The sequence below is a fragment of the Rattus rattus genome, chromosome 1 (assembly GCF_011064425.1).
Source record: "Rattus rattus isolate New Zealand chromosome 1, Rrattus_CSIRO_v1, whole genome shotgun sequence".
Classification (NCBI taxonomy): Eukaryota; Metazoa; Chordata; class Mammalia; order Rodentia; family Muridae; genus Rattus; species Rattus rattus.
Genome location: NC_046154.1, coordinates 3,068,121 through 3,088,795, shown reverse-complemented (window position 1 = coordinate 3,088,795; position 20,675 = coordinate 3,068,121). Strand labels below are relative to the sequence as shown.

The window sequence follows — 20,675 nt, the reverse complement described above, 5'->3', positions numbered from 1 at the left end:
TGTCACTAAGCCGTTGTTCCCCCTTGCCTGTCTTGCTCTTACTTTATTTCTGCAAATGCCCACTCCGGTCCACTGCAGCAGGCTTTCTGCCTCACTCCTCTTGCCAGAACCATAACCTTTTGTGGGTTTTGTTTTTGTTCTTTGAGACCAGATCTCACGATGTAGCCCTTGGCTAGCCTGGGGTAGCCTTATCCTCAATACAGTTCATAAGTCGTTCTATTCACTGTGAAGCCACTGCCAGTGTCCGAAAGCAGTACATCTTTTATTAAGCAGTTGTTCCACTTGCCCCGGCCCTTGGACACTGCTAATCTACCTTTCAGTTGGTTTTCCTGTTTTAGACATTTTATATGAATCAATCATACACCACACGAAGGAGTCATTTGTGATGGCTTCTTTTTCTTAATGTCCTGTAGGGCTCGTCCATGCTGTAGCATGTTCTAGTGACTCACTGATCTTCATTGCCAAGTAATAGTACGTCGCACGTGCATATCACATGTGATCTAATTCTTAGCTGGAATGTAAAATAGTGAGAGACACATTTTACTTTTCATTCAGCTACCAGGCTTGGGGCTTGCCGTGTTCTTGGTTACTGTGCATGCTACTGCTGTGAGCGCACGTATAGTGGCTTCTGTGTGGTCGAGTTCTCCCTCCCCTTGCTGGGTCTGTGTAACATTCTGAGGTCAGATGGCTTTTTCGGGCCTGTGCATTTCACAGTGGCCCAGCCGTGAGTGAGGCTTGTAGTCATCCATGCCATCCGTCAACAGTGCTGCGGTGGCTGTGTGTTTTGGTTTGGAGACTGTTGGGAGAGCGGTGGCATCTCATTGGGGTTCTCATTTTCTTAATGACCAGTGATCCCACCCATCTTTTCATCTTGCTAAACCACACCTAGGCCTTCTTTAAAGAAGCATCTATTCAGTGAGAGGTATGGTGGCACATACTTCTAATCCTAGTTCTCTGTAGGCAAAGGCCTACAGAGATAGATTAATGTGAGTTCAAAGCCAGCCTGGTCTACAGGATGAGTCCAAGGCCATCCAGAGGTCTATAAGGAAAGAGAAAAAGTAACAAAGAAGTTGTGCGAGTTTTTTGTATAATTTGATTAGAAACCACTGTCAGGAGTATGATTTAAAAGTACTTTCTCCCACTCTGCCGGGTGGCTCCTGTGTGTGTATGCGGAAGTGAATGCATGTCAACTTCCGGGTCATTACTCGGGACCTCGGTTTTGAGACGGGGTCCCTCGCTGGCCTGGGGTTCACCGGGCAGGCCAGGCTGGCTGACCAGAGAAGTCCTAAGCAGTTGCCCGTCCTTGCCTCCCCAGTGGTGGGTTTACAAGTGTGTACCACTGTGCCCTGCCTCTTTAATACAGAGTCTGGGGACCGCACTCAGGTCTCCAGGAAGCCCTTTACATCTGACCTGTCCCCTGGCTCATTTCGTACCTTTTTAGTGATACCCTTTGAAGCACAGTGATGTTTAATGAGGTAAGAAACACCACCATTTGGTTCAGTTTACCAAGGCTTACTCTCCAGTTGACGATGGACTCCGTGGGTAGAGTGCTTGGTAAGCACCCATGAAGATCCATGTCGAGTCCTTCGCACATATAAACTAGGCATGGTGGTGCATGCCTGTGGTCCTTGCACATGGGAAGTGGAGGCAGGAATCCAAGGTCATCCTGGGCTAGATAGAGATTTGGAGACCAGCCTGTGATTCGTAAGACCTATCTCAAAATTCTTTTTTCTCGTTATTTTTTTCTTCTATAACTCTTAACCTTGTAGCTTAGCTTAACTTCTCTAGTTTTTGCCTATCCACATCCATGCTGAATACCGTACTCAACACAGTAGCACTAACAAATCCAGTAAGGAGACTTCCTCTCAGAAGTCATAATTTTAATGTGATCTAGCGTACATAATTGTAATGCATAATTATGTTTAATTATAACTTACTATAATTATCCCTGACGCATACAGTTACTGGACATTGAGTTTTCCTTTAGTGTGTTTCCTTGGGCGTTCGTGACTTTCCTGACCCTTTCCTCCATACGAGGAGCCTGGCCCTGGGTCTACATGAGTTAAAGTTTGAACATTCAGTGCTGTCAAAGGCTCAGTTAAATGATGGACAGAAAATAAATGGGGGATTCAGGGCCAGAGCATGTAAAGGGAGAAGAGAGATTGATGGTTAGGGGAGTCTAGGAGAAAGAGGGCCTGAGTCTGGCAGCCCAGGCAAAGAGAGTTCGAGGGGTCATTTCTGCACAGGGCTGAGACCAGAGGACCTCACAGCTGACAGAACTTTAGAGAGTTTCCAGCACGTCCCAGTAGTGAAGGTTCCAGGCCACTGGTTTCCCACCTCCGCAGTGACCCTTGGGAGTCAAATGGCCCTTTCACAGGGGTCAGGGGTCGGATATCAGGTATCCAGCACAGCATTACACATTAGCACAAAGTGGTTCAAAACAGCGAAGTTGCACATATGAAGTAGCAACAAAAATGATTTTATGGTTGGGGGTCACCAGCACACGAGGAACTGGATTAAAGGATTCCAGCGTTAGGAAGGTTGAGAGCCACGGCTGTAGGCTAAAACAAAGCCAAACTAAGGTACTTTAAAGGTTCTGACCCTGACCTAAACAAGCATCAGAACTGTGCTAGGCCCATGTTTGCCAGGTCTGAGAGTACGACAGGGTGATGGGCTGGGGAGAAGAGTGGTGATACTCCCCGTGGAGGGAGAGGTCAACATCAGCCATACTTGCAGCTATCCCAGTGTCCCCTCCACCGTGTTTATGAAGCTGTTAAGAGTGTCACACAGCTCTGAGACTGAGCCACCAAGGAAACAACACACATGGGCTAGAACAAGCCCCCACCCCACCCCCCACACATATATAACAGACGTGCAGCTCAGTCTCCATGTGGGCCCCCCAACAGCTGGAGCCGAGGCTCTCCCTAAAGCCAAAGTTTGATGGCCCCCATTGGGCTGCCTTGTCTGGCCTCCGCGGGAAAGGATGTGCCTGGCAGAGATGTGATGCACCTGTGTGGGGAAGATACCCAGGGTGGTCCCCCAACTCTCAGAGTAAAAGAGAAGAGACTTGGAAGAGGGGCAGCATTTGAGATGTAAATTAATTAATTAATTAAAAAAAAAAACCATAGTAGCCCACAGTAATCAGAGGAATAAGGGCTCTGGGATCCAAACGGGAGGGAAAGGGTAAGTGCTGGCAGTCTTTGGTCAACTGGTAGAGTATGTTTTGAGATACATTTCTTACAAAATTATAACTAATTTTTATGAGCATGTGATACGTGTCTAATGTTTTTCTCCTCATCCGTAAACTTGCATGCCAGGCATCGCCGTCCCTTCCCTTAGCACCTTGTGCTCTCCAGACATCCGTGTGTGTGTGTGTGTGTGTGTGTGTGTGTGTGTGTGTGTGTGTGCATTATTTACTGCTTAGAGGAGAATGGGGAAGGCCTGAGAGGTATAAGACCCTTGTCAACAAACCTGGCATCCTGAGTTCACTCCCTGGGACTGAGACGGTGGTGGGAGAGCTCCGTACACACACTGGGGCACACACGTACACGCAACCCCACGCTCTAAGTAAATAAATGTAATTGTAAGAAAAGAAAAGAGGGAACATGTCCCTCACGTGTGCCATTAAAAGAGGCCTGGCCTTTTACTGAACTTGGATACATGGTGACCTTAAAATGAAGTGGGGCCTCGGGACCCGGACCCGGACCTGTGCGATACAGAAAGTGTTACCGTTCTGTCAGAGCTCCACCCTGACCCAGACTGTTTATTCCTCGAGGATTCCTGTCCATCTGAAAATAATTTGGGGAAGGGCTGTCCCTGATTTCAGGGAGGTGACATTAGGTTCCCTTTCTTTTCCAGGTGCCAAGCTCTCCTGATGAAATGTGTTCTGCCCCACTGGGCTCCAAAGGCAGTGTCTGGTGCTGTTGATGCCCTTGTTGGAAATTTCCAGAATGGATAGCCCCCCTAAGCTGACTGGAGAGACCCTCATCGTCCACCATATCCCCTTAGTGCACTGCCAAGTCCCAGACAGGCAGTGCTGTGGGGGCGCCGGTGGAGGTGGCAGGGGAACAAGAGCCAATCCCTTCTGCCCCCCGGAGCTGGGCCTTACACAGCCTGACCAAGACCTAGGACAAGCTGACTCCCTCTTGTACACCAGCCTGCACTCGGCCCCAGGGGCACCGACACGGTCTTCAGACGGCGTCAAGAGTAGGAGTCGGGATGGACGAGGCCCTGGAGCTCCCAAACGGCACAATCCCTTCTTGGTGCAGGAAGGTGTGGGTGAGACAGGACTCGGTGACCTGCACGATGGCAGCACTGGTGACGGTGCCACCCAGCAGTCGTTCCACCTGCACAGCACCAGCCAGCCCTTCCATCTGTCTTCTTTCCAGCTGCCACCATCTGGCCCCGGACAGGGCAGGCCGTGGGGCGCAGCACGCAGTCGGCCTGGAGTGGTGGAGGGGCAGGAACAGGACCCAGCGACCACCTTGGGGACCCAGTGCGGCAATAGCCACTGCTGCCGACCAGAGCCGGAGGCTGAGACGATGGAGCTGGACGAGTGTGGGGGACACGGGGGAAGTGGCAGTGGAGGGGGCAACACTGACATCTCTGGCTTTTCCTTTGAACAAGAGTGGAAGCTCAGTTCCGACGAATCCCCGAGACACCCTGGGCGTTCCGGTTCAGGAGCTCAGCACTGCCACTGCAGTAGCACGTCCAGTCAGTCCGAGGCAGCTGACCAGTCCATGGGCTACGTCAGCGACTCCTCCTGTAACAGCTCCGACGGGGTGCTAGTCACGTTCAGCACCCTCTACAACAAGATGCATGGCAGCCCCCGTGCCAACCTCAACTCCGTCCCTCAGTCCTGCAGCGACTCCTCCTTCTGCAGCCACGCAGACCCTGGAGCCTTTTACCTGGACCTGCAGCCCTCCCCAGCCGAGTCAAGAATGTCTTGTGAGTCCCACCACCCCGAGAGTGGGGACAGGGAAGAGGGCTGCGGGTGTCCTCATGCCTCGTCCCCTGAGCTCGATGCCAACTGCAATGCCTACCGCCCACACTGTGAGCCCTGCCCAGCCGTGGCTGACCTCACAGCCTGCTTCCAGAGCCAGGCCCGCCTTGTAGTGGCCACACAAAATTACTATAAACTTGTCACCTGTGACCTGTCCTCCCAGTCCTCCCCGAGCCCCGCTGGCTCGTCCATCACCAGTTGCTCGGAAGAACACACCAAGATAAGTCCTCCGCCAGGCCCCGGCTCGGACCCGGACCCCAGCCAGCCCTCTGAGTATTACCTCTTCCAGAGGCCAGAGGAACAAGAAGCAGTGGGTTCCTCAACAGAAGCAGCGACCACCATGGGCCCCACTGTCCTTGAAGGGCAAGTGTACACAAATACTTCCCCCCCCAACCTCAGCACTGGCCGGCAACGCTCTCGGAGCTATGATCGAAGCCTAGAGCGCAGCCCCGCCGTTCGCCTGGGCTCACTGGAGCGCATGCTAAGTTGTCCAGTGCGCTTAAGTGAGGGCCCCGCGGCCCTGGCTGGGCCTGCTTCCCCGCCCAGGAGGGTTACCTCTTTTGCTGAGTTGGCCAAAGGCCGGAAGAAAGCTGCAGGCTCTGGCTCCCCACCACTTCGGGTGAGCGTTGGAGAGTCTTCCCAGGAGTTCTCGCCCATCCAAGAAGCCCAACAAGATAGGGCAGGCCCACTCGATGAGGGCACCCGATGTAGCCATAGCCTGCCGTCCATGCCCTTGGGGCCAAGCCTGGACCTCCTTGGCCCAGAACCCTGGTCCACCCAGGTTTGTCAGGACCCCCAGTCCAGTGAGATGCTACTTCCTAGCCTCAGAGCTTCTGGGCAGGGACTCTTGGCCCAGCCGATGGATCCTGTGCCTGCTCTCCTAGGGAGCCCAGCCAACAGCCATACCCAGAGGGATGCAAGAGCTAGAGCTGACGGTAAGGAGCTCAGAGAATACCAGGCTATGTGTTTGTTCCATGCCAGCCTGGACCTCTCCTTCTGGTCCAGCACATGCGCTGCCCCAGGGGTGGGGACGGGGAGAAGAGAGTGCCAGATAGATCACTAGGATTGGGAGACTAGGCATGGGTCAGTTGTAGACGTGCAGGGCTTAAGGCCACTCAGGGACATGCCCCGCAGGGAAGCCACAGTGGGTAGCAGGGACGTTTGTCCTCTGGTCATTGACGGTAATCCCGCACTGAAGAGCCTGAGAGACCTAGGCTGAGTATGATGGCTTGTGCCTCTGGAAGCTGAGGCAGGAGAATTTCGTGAGGGCAGCCAACATGGGCAGGAAAATGGGACCACTTCCGTAAGAGAAAAAAGAATAACCCCAGAACTGAACCGTGACCTTTCATTCATGGACTCCCAAGCTTTATGGTTTATTCTGTCCCGAGTAATTACTTTAGAGCAGGGTCTGTGCTGCAGCAGCGCTGGAGAGAGGATCTGTCCTCAAGGGATTCCTACAAAGGACAGAGCAAAAGGGCAGGAAGAGAGCACGCAAAGGTGGCGGTGTAAGGCGTCGGTAATGTGGAAGGATATCTCTGCCAGTCTGGCGTGTTAGGGGCCCAGTGATTTACATTTAAGCCTGGAAGAAAGGTTGGGGTTAGGTTTTGTAGTCTCTCTTCTAAGAGCACTCTAGGCTCACTGGAGAGCCCGTCATACAGGGGCAGAACCTGGTGCTTTCCAGGAACTGCCGCAGGCTGACGTAGCAGAGCCTGGAGGGTGGGGTTGAACCACTGAAGGATTTTCATCAGGAGAGTGGCCGTGTTGGCATTGTTTGGTTTGGTTTTCTGTTTGCTTAATGGCACGTTTTGACATGCATTTTAGAAAGCTCCTGGGTGGTTTGGGTGAAGACGGTGGAGAAGTGTCTTCCTGATAGGAGAGACCGCCATGTAGAGTAGGAAGTTACTGGGAGGGGCGGGGGGGATAATAGTTAAAACTAGTCATCCAGGGAGAATGTGTGGAATTACAAAGTAAACAAGACAAGAAGCCGGGACACCAGGACGTAAGGGCTGAGCAGAGCAGCCATCAAGGTTGAAGATGAAGCTGGGCTTGACGGGCACATCTGTAATCCTGTCATTTAGGAATCAAAGGCTGAAAAACCAATCAGAAGTTTAAGACCGGGCCAGTGGGATGGCCCGGCAGGTATAGGCCCTTGCAGTCCTCAGAACTTATGTGAAAGGACAGAACCAGCTCTACAAAGTTGTCCTCTGACTGCCTCACCTGTACCGGCACACATACGATGATCATTAAAATATATATTTCAGCCAGGCTTGGTGACACACACCTTTAACCCCAGCACTCATGAGGCAAAGGCCTGGTAGACCTTCATGAATTCGAGGCCAGCTTGTTCTACATAGCAAGTTCCAGGCCAGCCAGTCTCTATGGTCTCAAAATGTTTGGATATTTTAAAGGGGGTCTGGAGAGGTGGCTCAGTGACTAAAACACTTCCCTGGTACCACAGTTGCCACCCTCAAAACCTGCAGGTACCACCAATACCTAGAAGCTGTGGCAGCGTACCCTTAATTCCAGACTCGGGAGGCCAAGACAGGGACACCCAGAACACACTAGCTACGGAGACCGACCACATCTAAGAGCTCTGAGTTTGAGGTAGATGGGTGGATCAGGGATCATTCCCAATCTCAACTTAGGGCCCCTGCAAGTACTCACATACATGCAAACGTGCGTACACACACACACACACACACACACACCATGTGTAGAAGAGAATGGAACCAAAGAGAAGGTGAGGAGAGAGGAAGAGACAGGAGAGGCCCAGCCACGGAAGTACTTTCACTATATTAAGAAATGAAAAGAATTTTTAATATTTTTTAAAATATTAAGAATTTTTCTTGGGTCAGAGAGATGTTCAGCCAGTAAAGGCATTTGCCGGTCGACTGATCCAGGAGTCTAAATGGGGGAAGAAAGAACTTGGCCTTGGGTTGCCACGTGCCTCTTCTCCCCACACAGACACAAAATAAGGTTTACATTTTAAACTATTTTGAGGCAGGGTCTTGCGCTTCCCAGGTTGTCTTCGAACATGGTAGCCAAGGATGACCTTGAAGTTTTGATGCTGCTACCCCTGCCTCCCCGTTAGGATTACAGGAAAGACCCTCTGGATAGGACTGACGGGGTGTACTGCCTTACTGCGCAGGCTCTGTACCAGAAGAGCTCCCTCCCCAGTCCCAGTGCGACTTCTCTGTCAAGGCAACCTCCAGTGACCCCTGCCACCGGTCTTTCCCCTGATTCTGTGCACTCTTTAAAGTCAACAAATGAGCTGGCAGTTCATTAAATGTGTGGGTAGGCAAGGAGAAGCCAGTTTGGACATGACTGGAGGAGGCTGAAACACCCGAGACCCTGAGCAGCAGGATTGACATTTACGAAAAGGGAACTTGCCAAATCTTGATAGAACAAAACTAACGAAGCAGAGGCCAGAGTGAAATTCAATTTGCAAAGTCTCCTTGAGTTGATGTTGGGCGAGTAACAAATTACAAAATGTGCATCGGCCGTTTCCAAGGCCCTGCAGAGGTGAGCCATGTGTGCTGGTAGATTCCAGCAGCCCTCGGTCCCTCCCTCCCTCCCTCGGAACACTGAGCACTGACTGACTTTCCTGTGGAGCTCGGGATGATTCCCAGGTACACAACACGTGCGATCTTTATACTTAGATCGATAACCACAGATAAGTTTATTTTTCAAGAAACTAGCTTTATATAAGGTAATTTGAGATAGAGGAGACGACTGAATCAGAAGTAGATTCATTCATTTAACCGTCCGGTTCCTATGATGCGCCCCTGGACCCTAGAGACACGGCGACTGAGAGGATTTGGTCCCTACTTTTCTGGAAATCCTGTGAAAAGTAACAGCGAACACATTAAGAAGTACTTCCCGACACTTTACAGCCGGGAAAGGAACCGGGGTGAGAGCGCTCCTGGGCCCGAGGTCTGGCAGGAAGGGTGGTGGTGGAATCTCAGGCTGTCAGTGACCAGGGTGATTAAGGACTGAGTGGAGGGTTTCTAGAATGCAGGAAGATGACAGACTGTCCTCTAAGCACTGGGGTTGCCAGGGAGCATGAGTCTGAAATTCTTCTCTATGAACCTGTGTACCCACCCCTCATGACTCATAGATGTGAGTAAGAAAAATGGCCTGGCAAACCCAGCCTGACTGACATCACTGCGTGTGATGTGATGTGGGGGAGAACATGGGCCCCAGAAGCTAGACTCTGGCTGGGACAACATTCTGGGCTCGGCTGTTTCCCTGCTGAGTGACCTTAACTTGAGACAATGACTTAATGTCTCTAAATTTCTCTGATCCGTGTGCAGCAAGGTGGCTCCTACTTGTAACACAGCCAACATTTAGAGGCTGAGGCAGGGGGATCGGGAAACCAAGGCCAGTCTTAGCTACGTAGCAAGTTCAAAGTCAGTCCGAACTACTTGAGAGTCTGTAACAAAAAAAAACAAACATAAATAAGTTTCCTGATGTGTGAAGAAAGAATTCCTGCCTTAGTTGTTGAGCCACGCCCAGGGTTTTAGGCCCCGTAAGTGTGTGTGGCGCCACCTTGTGTCTGTTTAGAGATGTGCAGCATGAGACAGCAGTCCATTGACAAATACTGTGGCACCCCGCCGTGTTCTGAGCCTCGGTTTGGTTCTGTGATTTAAGAAACACTGACCTAAAAAGTGGCTGGAAAAAAAAAAATCCCAGAGTTGGAGAACATTCCTTTTCAGAGAGAGTAGATGTGGATTCCGAAGTTCTAATGGAAGATCAGGATTGTGGGTACATAGGGATAAGACATTTGCCCGATTTGGCTGCACGTAAACACGTGTCTTGCTGCTGGATTCGTTTAACAGCAGAGTGGAGTGTGTGAGTGAGTGGACACAAGGGTGATGGTAGAGAGAGCGTGAAGTCAGCAGCGTCTTGACACTGGGTCTGTAGTGGGTCTGCCATTGACAGAAACGGGCAGGGCTGACAGATGAGAACAGTCTGAAAGCCTCCCTGGGACGAGGCTGGCAAACTGTGTTTCTAGTGAGACTGTTTTCATTTAAAAAGAAAAAAGCCGGGCAGCAGGATGGCCAAGAAGGGGAACTCAATGCCGCGGGCTCGGCGGCCATCTGTGAAATGGCTAGCTACCTTTGCAAGGGAGCCCGTGCCCCAAACACACCTTGCCACCTGCAGAGGTGAGAACGTGGAGAGGCAGAAGGCAGTCCAGATCATAAGTAAAACACAGGTCGGCCTTACAGGGAGGGGCAGCATCCCCTCCTCCAGGGGGAGCCTGCCTGCCCCTGTTCAGGTCCTGCAGCCCAGGCTAGCCCACCGTCCCCATTGGGTATCACCTCCTAGTTCCCCTCAGTTCTTCCTCTCGTGTGGGTTTCCGTGTCTCTGTCTCAGTCTTTCTCCATCGCTGTCGCTACAGGGGGTGGCACTGAAAGCCGACCCGTCCTTCGCTACAGCAAGGAACAGAGGCCGACCACCCTACCTATCCAGCCGTTCGTGTTCCAGCATCACTTCCCCAAGCAGCTGGCCAAGGCCCGGGCCCTCCACAGCCTTTCCCAGCTCTACAGCCTCTCGGGCTGCAGCCGCGCACAGCAGCCTGCCCCACTGGTTATCTCTACTGCTCAAGGCTCAGCCCCAGCTCCCTCGGGAGAACCGCAGGCATTCCCATCCCAGACCACTGGCCGAGGTGGCAGAAACGCTGGGCCTGAGCCAGAGACCTCAAGGCCGTCACCCCTGGGAAGCTACTCCCCAGTCCGGAGTGCCGGCCCCTTTGGGTCTAGCACCGATTCATCTGCCTCTACCTCCTGTTCCCCGCCTCCAGAGCAGGCCACAGCATCAGAAAGTCTACGGCCATGGAGCCACCCCTGTCCTCCTCCTGTGCGGCCTGCCACCTCCCAGCAGCCACGGAAGGAGGACCAGAAGATTCCGACCTTGGCTGAGTACCGGCTTCATGGCACAGGAAGCCTGCCGCCTCTGGGCTCCTGGAGATCTGGCTTCACCCGGACAGAGAGTCTGGCTCGAGGAGGTGGCGAGGGCAGCATGGCGTCCAGGCCCAACAATGGTACGAGCTTCATCTGTAGCCCAAGCAATCCTGCATCTCCTTTGGGTGGTTTCCTCTGCCTTCCGCAGGCGTCACGCGCCCACAGCATCTGCCTAGCCCTGGAACTTCGCACGGCTGCTAGGTAGAGGTGAGAAGCCGCTTCCTTCTAATTTTTCCTCTCGTCTGCTTCCAGTCAACCACCTATCCCCCCAGGCCCTCAAGTGGCGGGAATACAGGAGGAAGAACCCACTAGGGCCTCCTGGTGTGTCGGGAAGCCTAGACCGAAGGCCACAGGAAGCTCGGCTGGCCCACAGGAACCCCATCTTCGAGTTCCCCGGTTCTTTCGGCACAACCAGCCATCTGAATTGCCGTCTGAATGGTGCGTGGCCAAGGCCCCCGGTGTGCCCAGGGCAAGCTGGGAAGGGCTGGGGGACAGCTTCTCAGGGTTTTTCCCTTCTTTCCAGGTCAGATCGCAAAGCCATTATCACTGACCTGCCCCGACCTGCAGGACCCCTTCTCCTTAACTGAGAAGCCTCCAGCTGAGTTCTGTCTGTCTCCAGATGGCAACTCGGAGGCCGTTTCCATTGACATCCTTCAGAAAAGAGGTACGGAGCAGCACCGGGCCAGGGACCCCTCCATCAGTACCTGCGTGCCCGGTACACGTCTAAAACCTCAGCTACCAATAAGGAGCCCATGAGCGTCAGAGCAAGAGGGAGAAGTTTGTGTAGTGTCTTTGTGAGCGATGACCATGTATCAGGAACTTAATCCGGCTTCAGCCCCTTCCCTTACCAAATTAAGTACCATGAGAGAGACTAATACGTAATTTAAAAATACTGGAGCCTGGCATGGTGGTGCACACCTTTAATCCACCACTCGGGAGGCAGAGCAGGTGGGTCTCCGAGATCAAGGCCCGTTTGGTCTACCTAGTCAGTTCCAGGGAAAGCCAGAGCTACAGAGGGAGACCATCTCAAAAAAATACAAACAAACAAATAAAAGAAACAAAGCAAAAAGCCCCCAAGTACTTCGGTTGCTTGGAGCCCCTTTGGGCGAGCATGCAGGTCAGCAGATTGGGGACCAGCTAATTAGCCCCGCAGCTGCTTCAGGGTAAATAACCAAGTGGGCCAAGGGGCAGGAGCTCGGCAGAGGAGAAGGCAGAGTTGCTTGTGAAGCACGAAGGTCAGAGAGGGAAAGCCTTCCATTAAGAGAGCAGCCAACCCCTCTGGGAAGGAAAGGACCTCGAGAACCATGGATGGGGAGGGGCAACTTCCTCTCCCCCACCAAGGGGTCCACCTCCATGGGGTGGGCTAGAGTCTCACAAAAGGGACCTGCCTGCCACATCAACTTCTCTCCCACAGGGCTGGTGAAAGCTGTCAACACCGCGGTGGACCTTATTGTGGCCCATTTTGGCACAAGCCGGGACCCTGGCGTCAAGGTATGCTGAGACTGCCGGGAGCTGAGCTATGGCCTGCAGACTCAGCTGTCACTTTCCCTTGCTCTCTTGACTCCAGAGCAGAGTTGGAACTCGGTGATGGAAGTGGCCAGGGGGACCCAGGAGGGCCGCCTAAGACAGACCAAGGTCAGGCTTCTCATGGTTGCCCCATGTGTCTGCAGGCGAAGCTGGGGAACAGCTCTGTGAGCCCCAACGTAGGCCACCTGGTTCTGAAGTACTTGTGCCCTGCGGTCCAGGCTGTTCTGGAGGATGGGCTCAAGGCCTTCGTGCTGGATGTGATCATCGGCCAACGTAAAAACATGCCTTGGAGTGTGGTTGAGGCCTCCACACAGCTAGGTGGGTACTAGACTGCCACACTGACTCCAGGCTGAGTTTACGGTCTCGGAAATCAGAAATGTCATCTCCAAACCCCGTCTTCTTCCAGGCCCATCCACCAAGGTCTTGCATGGCCTCTACAACAAAGTCAGCCAGTTCCCAGAACTCACCAGTCACACTATGCGCTTCAACGCTTTCATCCTCGGCCTGCTCAAGTGAGTGCCTAGAACGGCAAGATGTGGGCAGCCGGCCCCACCACAGCTCTGCTTCCTCTAAGGGTCTGGCTGCCCGGAAGGAGGCAGAAGGGGTGTCTGCGGTGTCTCTGCAAGGCCTTGGGATATCCCCCCTGGGTGCAGTCCCTTACTCTGCATCCACCGTCCTCTGACACTTCGCACCCACCGACAGCCTCCTCCACCTCAAAGGCCGTGGCCTGGCCTATTTAGAAACGAGATGGGTTTCTCGATGTTCAGGGTTTGCACACTAATCTCTCAACTCCAACTCTGCTTCCAAATCCCGCTTCCGAACAAAACTCACCTCGGAACACGGGCCATGGTAGTACGTAGTCGTTCCCTATGCCCCCAGCAGCCTTTTCAGTCAGTAGTCACCCTGACTTACATGCAGGCCGCCTCCATTCCAACAATCGCCCGACTTGTGAATCTCATGCTCACCCCACTCCCCACAAACCCGTTGACTTTCCAGGTTACATTGCGAGGGGAGCGGGACAGCACCCGACACAGATGTTTATCTGTATTTCCTCCCCGAGTTGCCCTTCTGCACCTGCTCCCTCCTTATCTGTCTGTATCCACAATACTAAACTTCCACTCCATCTTCCTACAGCATCCGGTCCCTGGAGTTCTGGTTCAATCACCTGTATGACCATGAAGGTAATGCCTTACCCCCCAGTAATGGGACGTGGGGGAGGACCACCCAGACTTTCATTCTCAGAGTTTGGGGGTGACTACTTGACGTAGAACCTTGAAGCAGCAACAGACTTAGGGAGTCAGCAGTTAGGGTGGCCGTGAGCTGAGCCCCAGCCTTTCTCTCCAAACTCAGAGCTGCCATTTCAGGTGAAGGGCTGCATGCACCAGTGCGGGCCGTACTGCAGCAGGCTCTGTGCCGACTGAAGCAGAGTGCACAGCCTGCATCCACACGCAGTGGCTGCTTCTCAGTGTCCCTCTCTCTTTCCCTAGATATCATCCAGACCCACTACCAGCCCTGGGGCTTCCTGCGGGCCGCCCACACGGTGTGCCCCGGCCTCTTTGAGGAGCTGCTGCTGCTGCTACAGCCCTTAGCCCTGCTGCCCTTCAGCCTGGACTTGCTGTTCCAGCACCGGCTGCTGCAAAATGGGCGGCAGCAGCGGCAGCACAAGGAACTGCTGCGAGTGTCCCAGGACCTGCTGCTGTCCGCACACTCAACACTGCAGTTGGCCAGGGCCCGAGGCCAGGAGGGTCCTGGAGACGTGGACAGGGCGGCTCCTGGGGAGCGGGTGAAGGGGGTGGGTGCCTCAGAAGGTGGAGAAGAGGATGAGGACGACTCGGAAGAGGTGGCGGTGGTGCCGGGTAGCTCGGATCACGGCAAGTGGGCCCGAGGGGGTCAGGCTGGCTGGTGGTACCAGCTCATGCAGAGCTCCCAGGTCTACATCGAGGGCACTGCTGAGGGCTCTAGATTCCCTCGCAGTAGCAGCAGTAGCAGCGGCGGCGGTGAGAAGAAGAAAGGAGCTGGCGGTGGGGGGCCATCCCAGACTCCACCCCCTCCACCTCGGGAAGGTGTAGTAGAGGGGGCGGAGGCCTGCCCTGCCCCAGAGGAGGCCGTTGGCCAAGAAAGGGGCTGGCCTTTCTGGATGGGGAGCCCCCCTGACTCCGTGCTAGCTGAGCTGAGGCGGAGTCGAGAGAGGGAAGGGCCTGTTGCCCCACCAACGGAAAATGAAGGGACCCCAGAGCCTTCACCTGGGGGCATCAAGTGGGGACATCTCTTTGGTTCTCGAAAAGCTCAGCGGGAAGCCCGGCCCACAAACAGGTGAGTCCCTACCGGTAGACACACACCAGGCAAACCTGGTCTAAAGCAGGACACGGCAGAACCAGAATCTGTCTGCTCTCCCCCTAGGCTGCCTTCGGACTGGCTGAGCCTGGACAAGTCTGTGTTCCAGCTGGTAGCACAGACGATGGGGGCCCGTCGGGAGCCCGAGCCCCGGGAGAACCTGCAAGAGTCACACCCTCCAGCTGTGCCCTCCAAACCTCCGTGGTACGCCCAGGGGAATTGAGCGTTGGGAAACTAGACTGGCTGTCGATAGGGCTTCTCCGACCCCCGCTTGTTCTTTCTCCAGCGAGGTGCAGGCGCTGTGCCACCATCTGGCTACAGGCCCTGGACAACTGAGCTTCCACAAAGGAGATATCCTCCGGGTGCTGGGACCAGCAGGAGGAGACTGGCTGTGCTGCAGCCGTGGCCCTGACACTGGCCTGGTACCTCTGGCCTATGTGACATTGACCCCAACTCCAAGTTCACCTGGGAGCAGCCAAAACTGAGGCCTTGTGCATGCTGGTGGCCTCAGGGACCCTCATATCCCCCGAGACTCAGAGCCTGAGAGTCTTTCCCAAGCCCTTAGGCTTGGCTACAAAGTATGCTGAGAGCTGGGGGCCACATATCTCTGTGCTGGCGCCTGCTCCCCGTGCTCAGTATTAGTCACCCCTCCTCAGTTGTCCCAGACCTCCACCCGGAGAAGGAGAGGAGGGACACAGTGCTGGGCTGCCAAGAGTTTTCCTGGCCCAGCTGGGCCAACATTTCCATGTTGTAGACAAGTCTGGAGGGAGGTGGCCCAGAGGCCATTTGTAGGCTCACTTGGCCGGATGAAGTGAAGATGGATAGCAGTATTGGGGCTAGAGTCCTAAGCCCCCCTGTGCTGTAAATAGGCAGCGACCAATGCCTGGTCGTCAGAAGAGGGAGGAGGAGCCCAGGCTTCTGTTATGTATTTATTTATTTATTATTTATTTATTACACCTAATAATAAAAAGGTGCTCAGCCTCCAAGCCATTTTCTTGGTGCCCCTCCCCCACCCACCTCTCTTCCTTCCAAAAGGATCAGTGAGTTAGGATGAGAAGAGAATTTGGAATCCAGGTACTTAGGCCAGGAGCTGTTTCTGAGTAATGCTGAGGCCCAGGGCATCATGGGTAAGATGCCCAAATGTACCACCAAACTGGAACTTATACCCTGTGTGGCCAAGAGAGTCTGTCATGTAGAGCCAGTTAACTCCCAGCCAGATGCATAGACTGCAAACTGCCCTTTAAAATCTGCCCCAACTCCCCGCTGAGCTGCCTTCAAGTTTCCTCTCTAAAGCCAAATCAGAGATCACAGATCGGACCTGTCTCTCTGCCATCTGTTTACTCCAATCCCCCAAGCACCTGCCCCGCCTCACACATCACAGTTCCCAAAGCCTCTCACGGGCCCTTCTCACCTGGCACGTAACCTCCATAGTGAGGTAGAAGACCCAGAGTCTGAAAGTTGGGCCTAGGGAGTGGGGAAAGAGGTTTGGGGTCCTTCTGCACCCTGCCCCCGGAGCACATCTGTCCAAATTCCTGCAGCGCCTGGTTGGTGAGCACAGGGAAGCTGGAGCCAAAGAGGAAGCGGGCACGGGGCACGTAGCCGGTGAAGCCTGGGGGCGGGGGAGGGTGACGCTGAGTCAGGGCATCCTGGGGTTCTCCTCACGCCTGCGGTCACAGCCCACTTGCTCTCACCTGACATGAAGAACTTCTGCGGGTCTGTATCATCCATGGAGTAGGGGGAGGCCTGGTGAGAAGTTAAATGAAAGAAAAAACGAAATTCGGGCTCCCCGGAGACAGCGGGCACTCAGCCCCGCCCCACCAGCCCCGCCCCATCTCACCTGTGCCAACTCGTGCTTCAGCTGTGGCTCCTCTGCCTCCGGCCCTTGGTCCCTCTCCACCTCCTCCTCTCCCTTGGCCTCCTCGAGTTCAGGACTCTCCTGTGCCCCGCGCCTTTGTGTAAAATCACTCATAGCTTCAGCCCAAACCTGGTTGCAATTCTTGGCAAAAATGAACCGTGCCTGTGGTATAAAACCTAACGGAGAAGAAGATGTGTTAGTTCAGGACATTCTCTGCAAGGGTACACCCACTGAGACCCGTATACAGACCTGTATACCCAGGGACTACGCTGGAGCTGAGCCTTTCGTGCCCACGCCTGGGAGGCGGCCTCCTCCTGGAGATCACAGGAGATCTTGGAGACCGGATGGGAGGCAGAAGTGTTCGGTGAGCAGGAGGCCAGGCTAGACCAGGAGGGCCTCGGAGTAGCTGACCAGTCACCTGCCCATAGGTCTGGCCCATGCTGAACCGAAGTAGTGGGCAGTGTCCGGTGTACCTGAAGTACAGGATCCATCCCTTAGCTCCAGGACGGACCCTGCCACCACCACCATCCTGACACAGGCAGCAAAGCCCTACTCTTGGTGTGAACTTGCAGCAAGTGCTTGTGTGTTCACTTTTAGACCGGGTGTCACTCTGCAGCCTAGGCTGACCAGACGCCTTTGATCCTTCTACACCCGACCATGCTTGGATCAGACAGGCAGGTGCCAACCACCCCACCCCACACACACACCACACACACACCCCACACACACACACACACACACCACACACCCCCACACCACCATACACCACACCCACACACCACCTACCACACACCCCCACATACACCACATACACCACACCACACCACACACACACCACACCACACCACACACACACACACACACACACACACAAACAAACACACCACCCACACACACACACACCACACCCCACACACACATGCACACACCACACACACCACACCACACCACACACACACCACACCCACACACACCACACCACACACACACACACACACACACACACACACACACACACACACCACACACACACACCACACCACACACCACACCACACACACACACCACACACACACACACACACCACACCACACACAAACACACACCACACACACACCACACACACACACACACACACACACACCACACACACACACACACACACACACCACACACACACACACACACCACACCACACACACACACACACACACACACACACACACACCACACACACACACACCACACACACACACACACACACACACACACCACCCACACACACACACCACACACACACACACACCACACACACACACACACACACACACACACACACACACACACACACACACACACACATACACACCACACACACACACATACACACACACACACACACACACACACACACACACACACACACCACACACACCCACACCACACACACAAACACACACACACCACACAACACACACCACACACACACACACACACATACACACACACCACACACCACACCACACACACACACACCACACACACACCATACACACCACACACACATACACACACCACACCACACACACACACACACACACACCCCACACACACACACACACACACACACACATACACACACACCACACACACACACAAACACACACACCACACACACACACACACCACACACACAACACACACACACACCACACACACACACACACCCACACACACACACACACCACACCACCACACACACACCACACACACACACCACCATACACACCACACACATACCATACCACGCACACACATATACACCACGCACACACACACCCCGCTTGAGTCTGTGGATCATTTTTTGTTGCTCTTTGTCTCTTACCTGCTGGGGACAGGACCTGTGTGATCACTGCAGCTACTCCTCCCCAGCCCTGGAACACGCACTCCTGAGCCCTCTGCCTGGGTGTCCCGCCCTCCTGCTGAGCCCTCTGCCTGGGTGTCCCACCCTCCCGCTTTCGTCCTGTTTCCATGGAGGAAGGCAACACAAAGTTTAGTTAGACCCAGCTCTTAAAGCCGCTCGCCTCCCTTTTCCATGGCACACCACAGACCCAGGTCTCAAGTCAGCTTGACCCCATTGTCCGAGTGAACCATCCTGTATCCCAAGCCCCGTTCCAGAAGCAAGCAGGAGAGCACTCTGGGGAGACGTCTTACCCTGGAATATAGTGCGGATTCTGAGGGCTGAGCCCTGGGATGAAAGTGTTGACCACAGCCATGGGAACCGAAGCAGTTCTTTCTATTTCCCTTCCAGGAGGGACTCTGGGCCCTGTGTACCGTGTCCAGGGCTATGGGGCCGGAGGAAGGGGGCGGGGCAGAGGGTGGGGATTGCTAGGGCCGAGCCAGCAGACCAGGACGCAGCTTCTTGGTCTCCCTGGGGCCAGTGCCATGCTGGCACATGGAGCAGGGCAGGGGCTGAGGGGAATAGCTGCCTTCCTCCATCCTGCGAAGCCTCTAGGTGGGAGGCGGGGGATGCGGCCTGCCAGGCCACTTGGCTCTATCTCAAAAGATTCCCTGCTTTAGGCCCTTCCTGGCTGAAGAGAGGGGGCTGTGGTACCCTGTGAGGCTTGTGGAAAGAGGCTTCAAGAAGAGCTTGAGTCACCCAGAGGGAGATAGTGGGGTGGGGACAAGCCTAGAGACTGTAGGCATGGTCAGTAAGGTAATTGGAATTAATACAGGGGTTATTTACTGGATGGCTGCTACACTCCGTCCACTCATTGATATGCCCTGCTCAGCTCAGCACCCTGAGGACAGCAGGATGCACAATGCGGAAGGTCCATGAGCCTCTGGGTAAGACTGAGCCACTGTCCTCATGTGCAACTGCAGATGGTACTGTTTACCACCTGCTCTGAAGCCCAAATTAATCTATACCCGTATGCCAGAGCCTGCCACATGCTCAGCAAGTCCTCTACCACCCAAGTATATACCAGGACACAGAGATATGAACTCAGAAGGATGTGGAGCGGGGGCAAGAACTGGGGCGTAAGGCCCAGCAGGCCTTGGCTTCTGTCTGAGGGCCTCAACCTCTTGGAGTAGATACCTTAACTTCCTCTGCCCCCAACTTCTCCGATCTCCAGTGTGAGGGTCAAAATGCCTGAGCTTACTAAGGCTCTGAGGGTCAGCAGCCTCGCTGAGGTAAGTGAAAGGAGCAGCTACTACGGCCTCAGGAGGACGCCTCGCCTTCTGACACGGAATGCTGGTGAGTGGTAACCCCGTGGGAGGGAGGGAGGAGGCCCCCACTCAGAGGGTTCAGGGAAGGAGAGTTGTGTAAGGATAAAGGACTGAAACCAGCGGACAAGCCAACTCTGCATTTTAAAACTCTCTAGGTTGTTAGCCTGGGCTTCTAACCCTCTGGATAAGATGGAGGAAATATGCCGTAGCCGGACCTGGGGGGTAGCCTTCGATCCTCAAGAGAGACACAAGAGGAGATGAGGTTGTTTTCTGCCTCTAGATGGTCCTTGAGGTGATGGTGGAACACTTGAGCAGACATCTTGAACCCTTGAGAATGCTTACCTGAGAGTGACTGAGCAGCTGAATTGACCTGCTTTTCTATTCAGTTATTGTTAAGGTCACTTTCTTTCACTTAGAGCCTAAGTGTCATTCCTTAAAGACTTTGAGAGCTAAACAGGCTCAAAGCTAAACGAGGCAGCACACTCCTCTAACGCTAGCACTTGGGAGGTGAGGCAGGAGGATTGCCTGCATGGCCTAACATAGCCCGATCATGTCTTAAAGCACACAGCTGGCGCAGACTTTTAACCTCACTCCATGTTGAGCCTACCCACATTCATTGCCCCTCAGTTCTCGTGGCTGAAACAGGATGATGGATGTCACTGCTTCCTAGAGTAAAGCAAACAGCACGGGACATTCAGGCGCTCAGTGTTTTGTGCTAAGTTGCTAAGGCAACCGCAGCCCATAATATTTGGTGGAAATGGGGAAG

The 20,675-nt window shown here is 54.1% G+C and overlaps 2 protein-coding genes across 2 annotated transcripts in view; one reads left to right on the top strand and one right to left on the bottom strand.

Annotated features, from left to right (window-relative positions):
• Nucleotides 1–15,812, top strand: part of Rusc2 (RUN and SH3 domain containing 2) — a 44,035-nt gene extending 28,223 nt beyond the window's left edge. Inside the window, exons 2-12 of the mRNA XM_032891824.1 lie at nucleotides 3,859–5,937; nucleotides 10,404–11,045; nucleotides 11,218–11,403; nucleotides 11,489–11,629; nucleotides 12,380–12,456; nucleotides 12,636–12,810; nucleotides 12,899–13,004; nucleotides 13,627–13,673; nucleotides 13,980–14,805; nucleotides 14,893–15,030; nucleotides 15,113–15,812. Coding sequence (XP_032747715.1) covers nucleotides 3,927–5,937; nucleotides 10,404–11,045; nucleotides 11,218–11,403; nucleotides 11,489–11,629; nucleotides 12,380–12,456; nucleotides 12,636–12,810; nucleotides 12,899–13,004; nucleotides 13,627–13,673; nucleotides 13,980–14,805; nucleotides 14,893–15,030; nucleotides 15,113–15,311 — 4,548 coding nt within the window. The 5' untranslated portion in view covers nucleotides 3,859–3,926 and the 3' untranslated portion in view covers nucleotides 15,312–15,812. The remainder of the gene's footprint in view (nucleotides 1–3,858; nucleotides 5,938–10,403; nucleotides 11,046–11,217; nucleotides 11,404–11,488; nucleotides 11,630–12,379; nucleotides 12,457–12,635; nucleotides 12,811–12,898; nucleotides 13,005–13,626; nucleotides 13,674–13,979; nucleotides 14,806–14,892; nucleotides 15,031–15,112) is intronic.
• Nucleotides 15,748–18,957, bottom strand: Fam166b (family with sequence similarity 166 member B). The gene is made up of 6 exons (XM_032891836.1): nucleotides 18,896–18,957; nucleotides 16,931–17,154; nucleotides 16,664–16,857; nucleotides 16,518–16,569; nucleotides 16,238–16,435; nucleotides 15,748–15,993 (listed from the first exon to the last, which is right to left on the bottom strand). The coding sequence occupies exons 1-6, from the start codon at nucleotides 18,955–18,957 to the stop codon at nucleotides 15,905–15,907; spliced, it is 819 nt and encodes a 272-aa protein (XP_032747727.1). The 3' UTR covers nucleotides 15,748–15,904.
• Between the last annotated feature and the right edge of the window lie 1,718 nt (nucleotides 18,958–20,675).

What these genes read in the sequence shown, in the direction of transcription:
- Fam166b (XM_032891836.1), bottom strand. Translation starts at nt 18,957, where the DNA reads ATGGCTGTGGTCAACACTTTCATCCCAGGGCTCAGCCCTCAGAATCCG. An exon ending in AATCCGCACTATATTCCAGG is followed by an intron (nt 17,155 to 18,895) that starts GTAAGACGTCTC and finishes CCTGTACTTCAG; the next exon opens with GTACACCGGACACTGCCCAC. An exon ending in CGTAGTCCCTGGGTATACAG is followed by an intron (nt 16,858 to 16,930) that starts GTCTGTATACGG and finishes CTTCTCCGTTAG; the next exon opens with GTTTTATACCACAGGCACGG.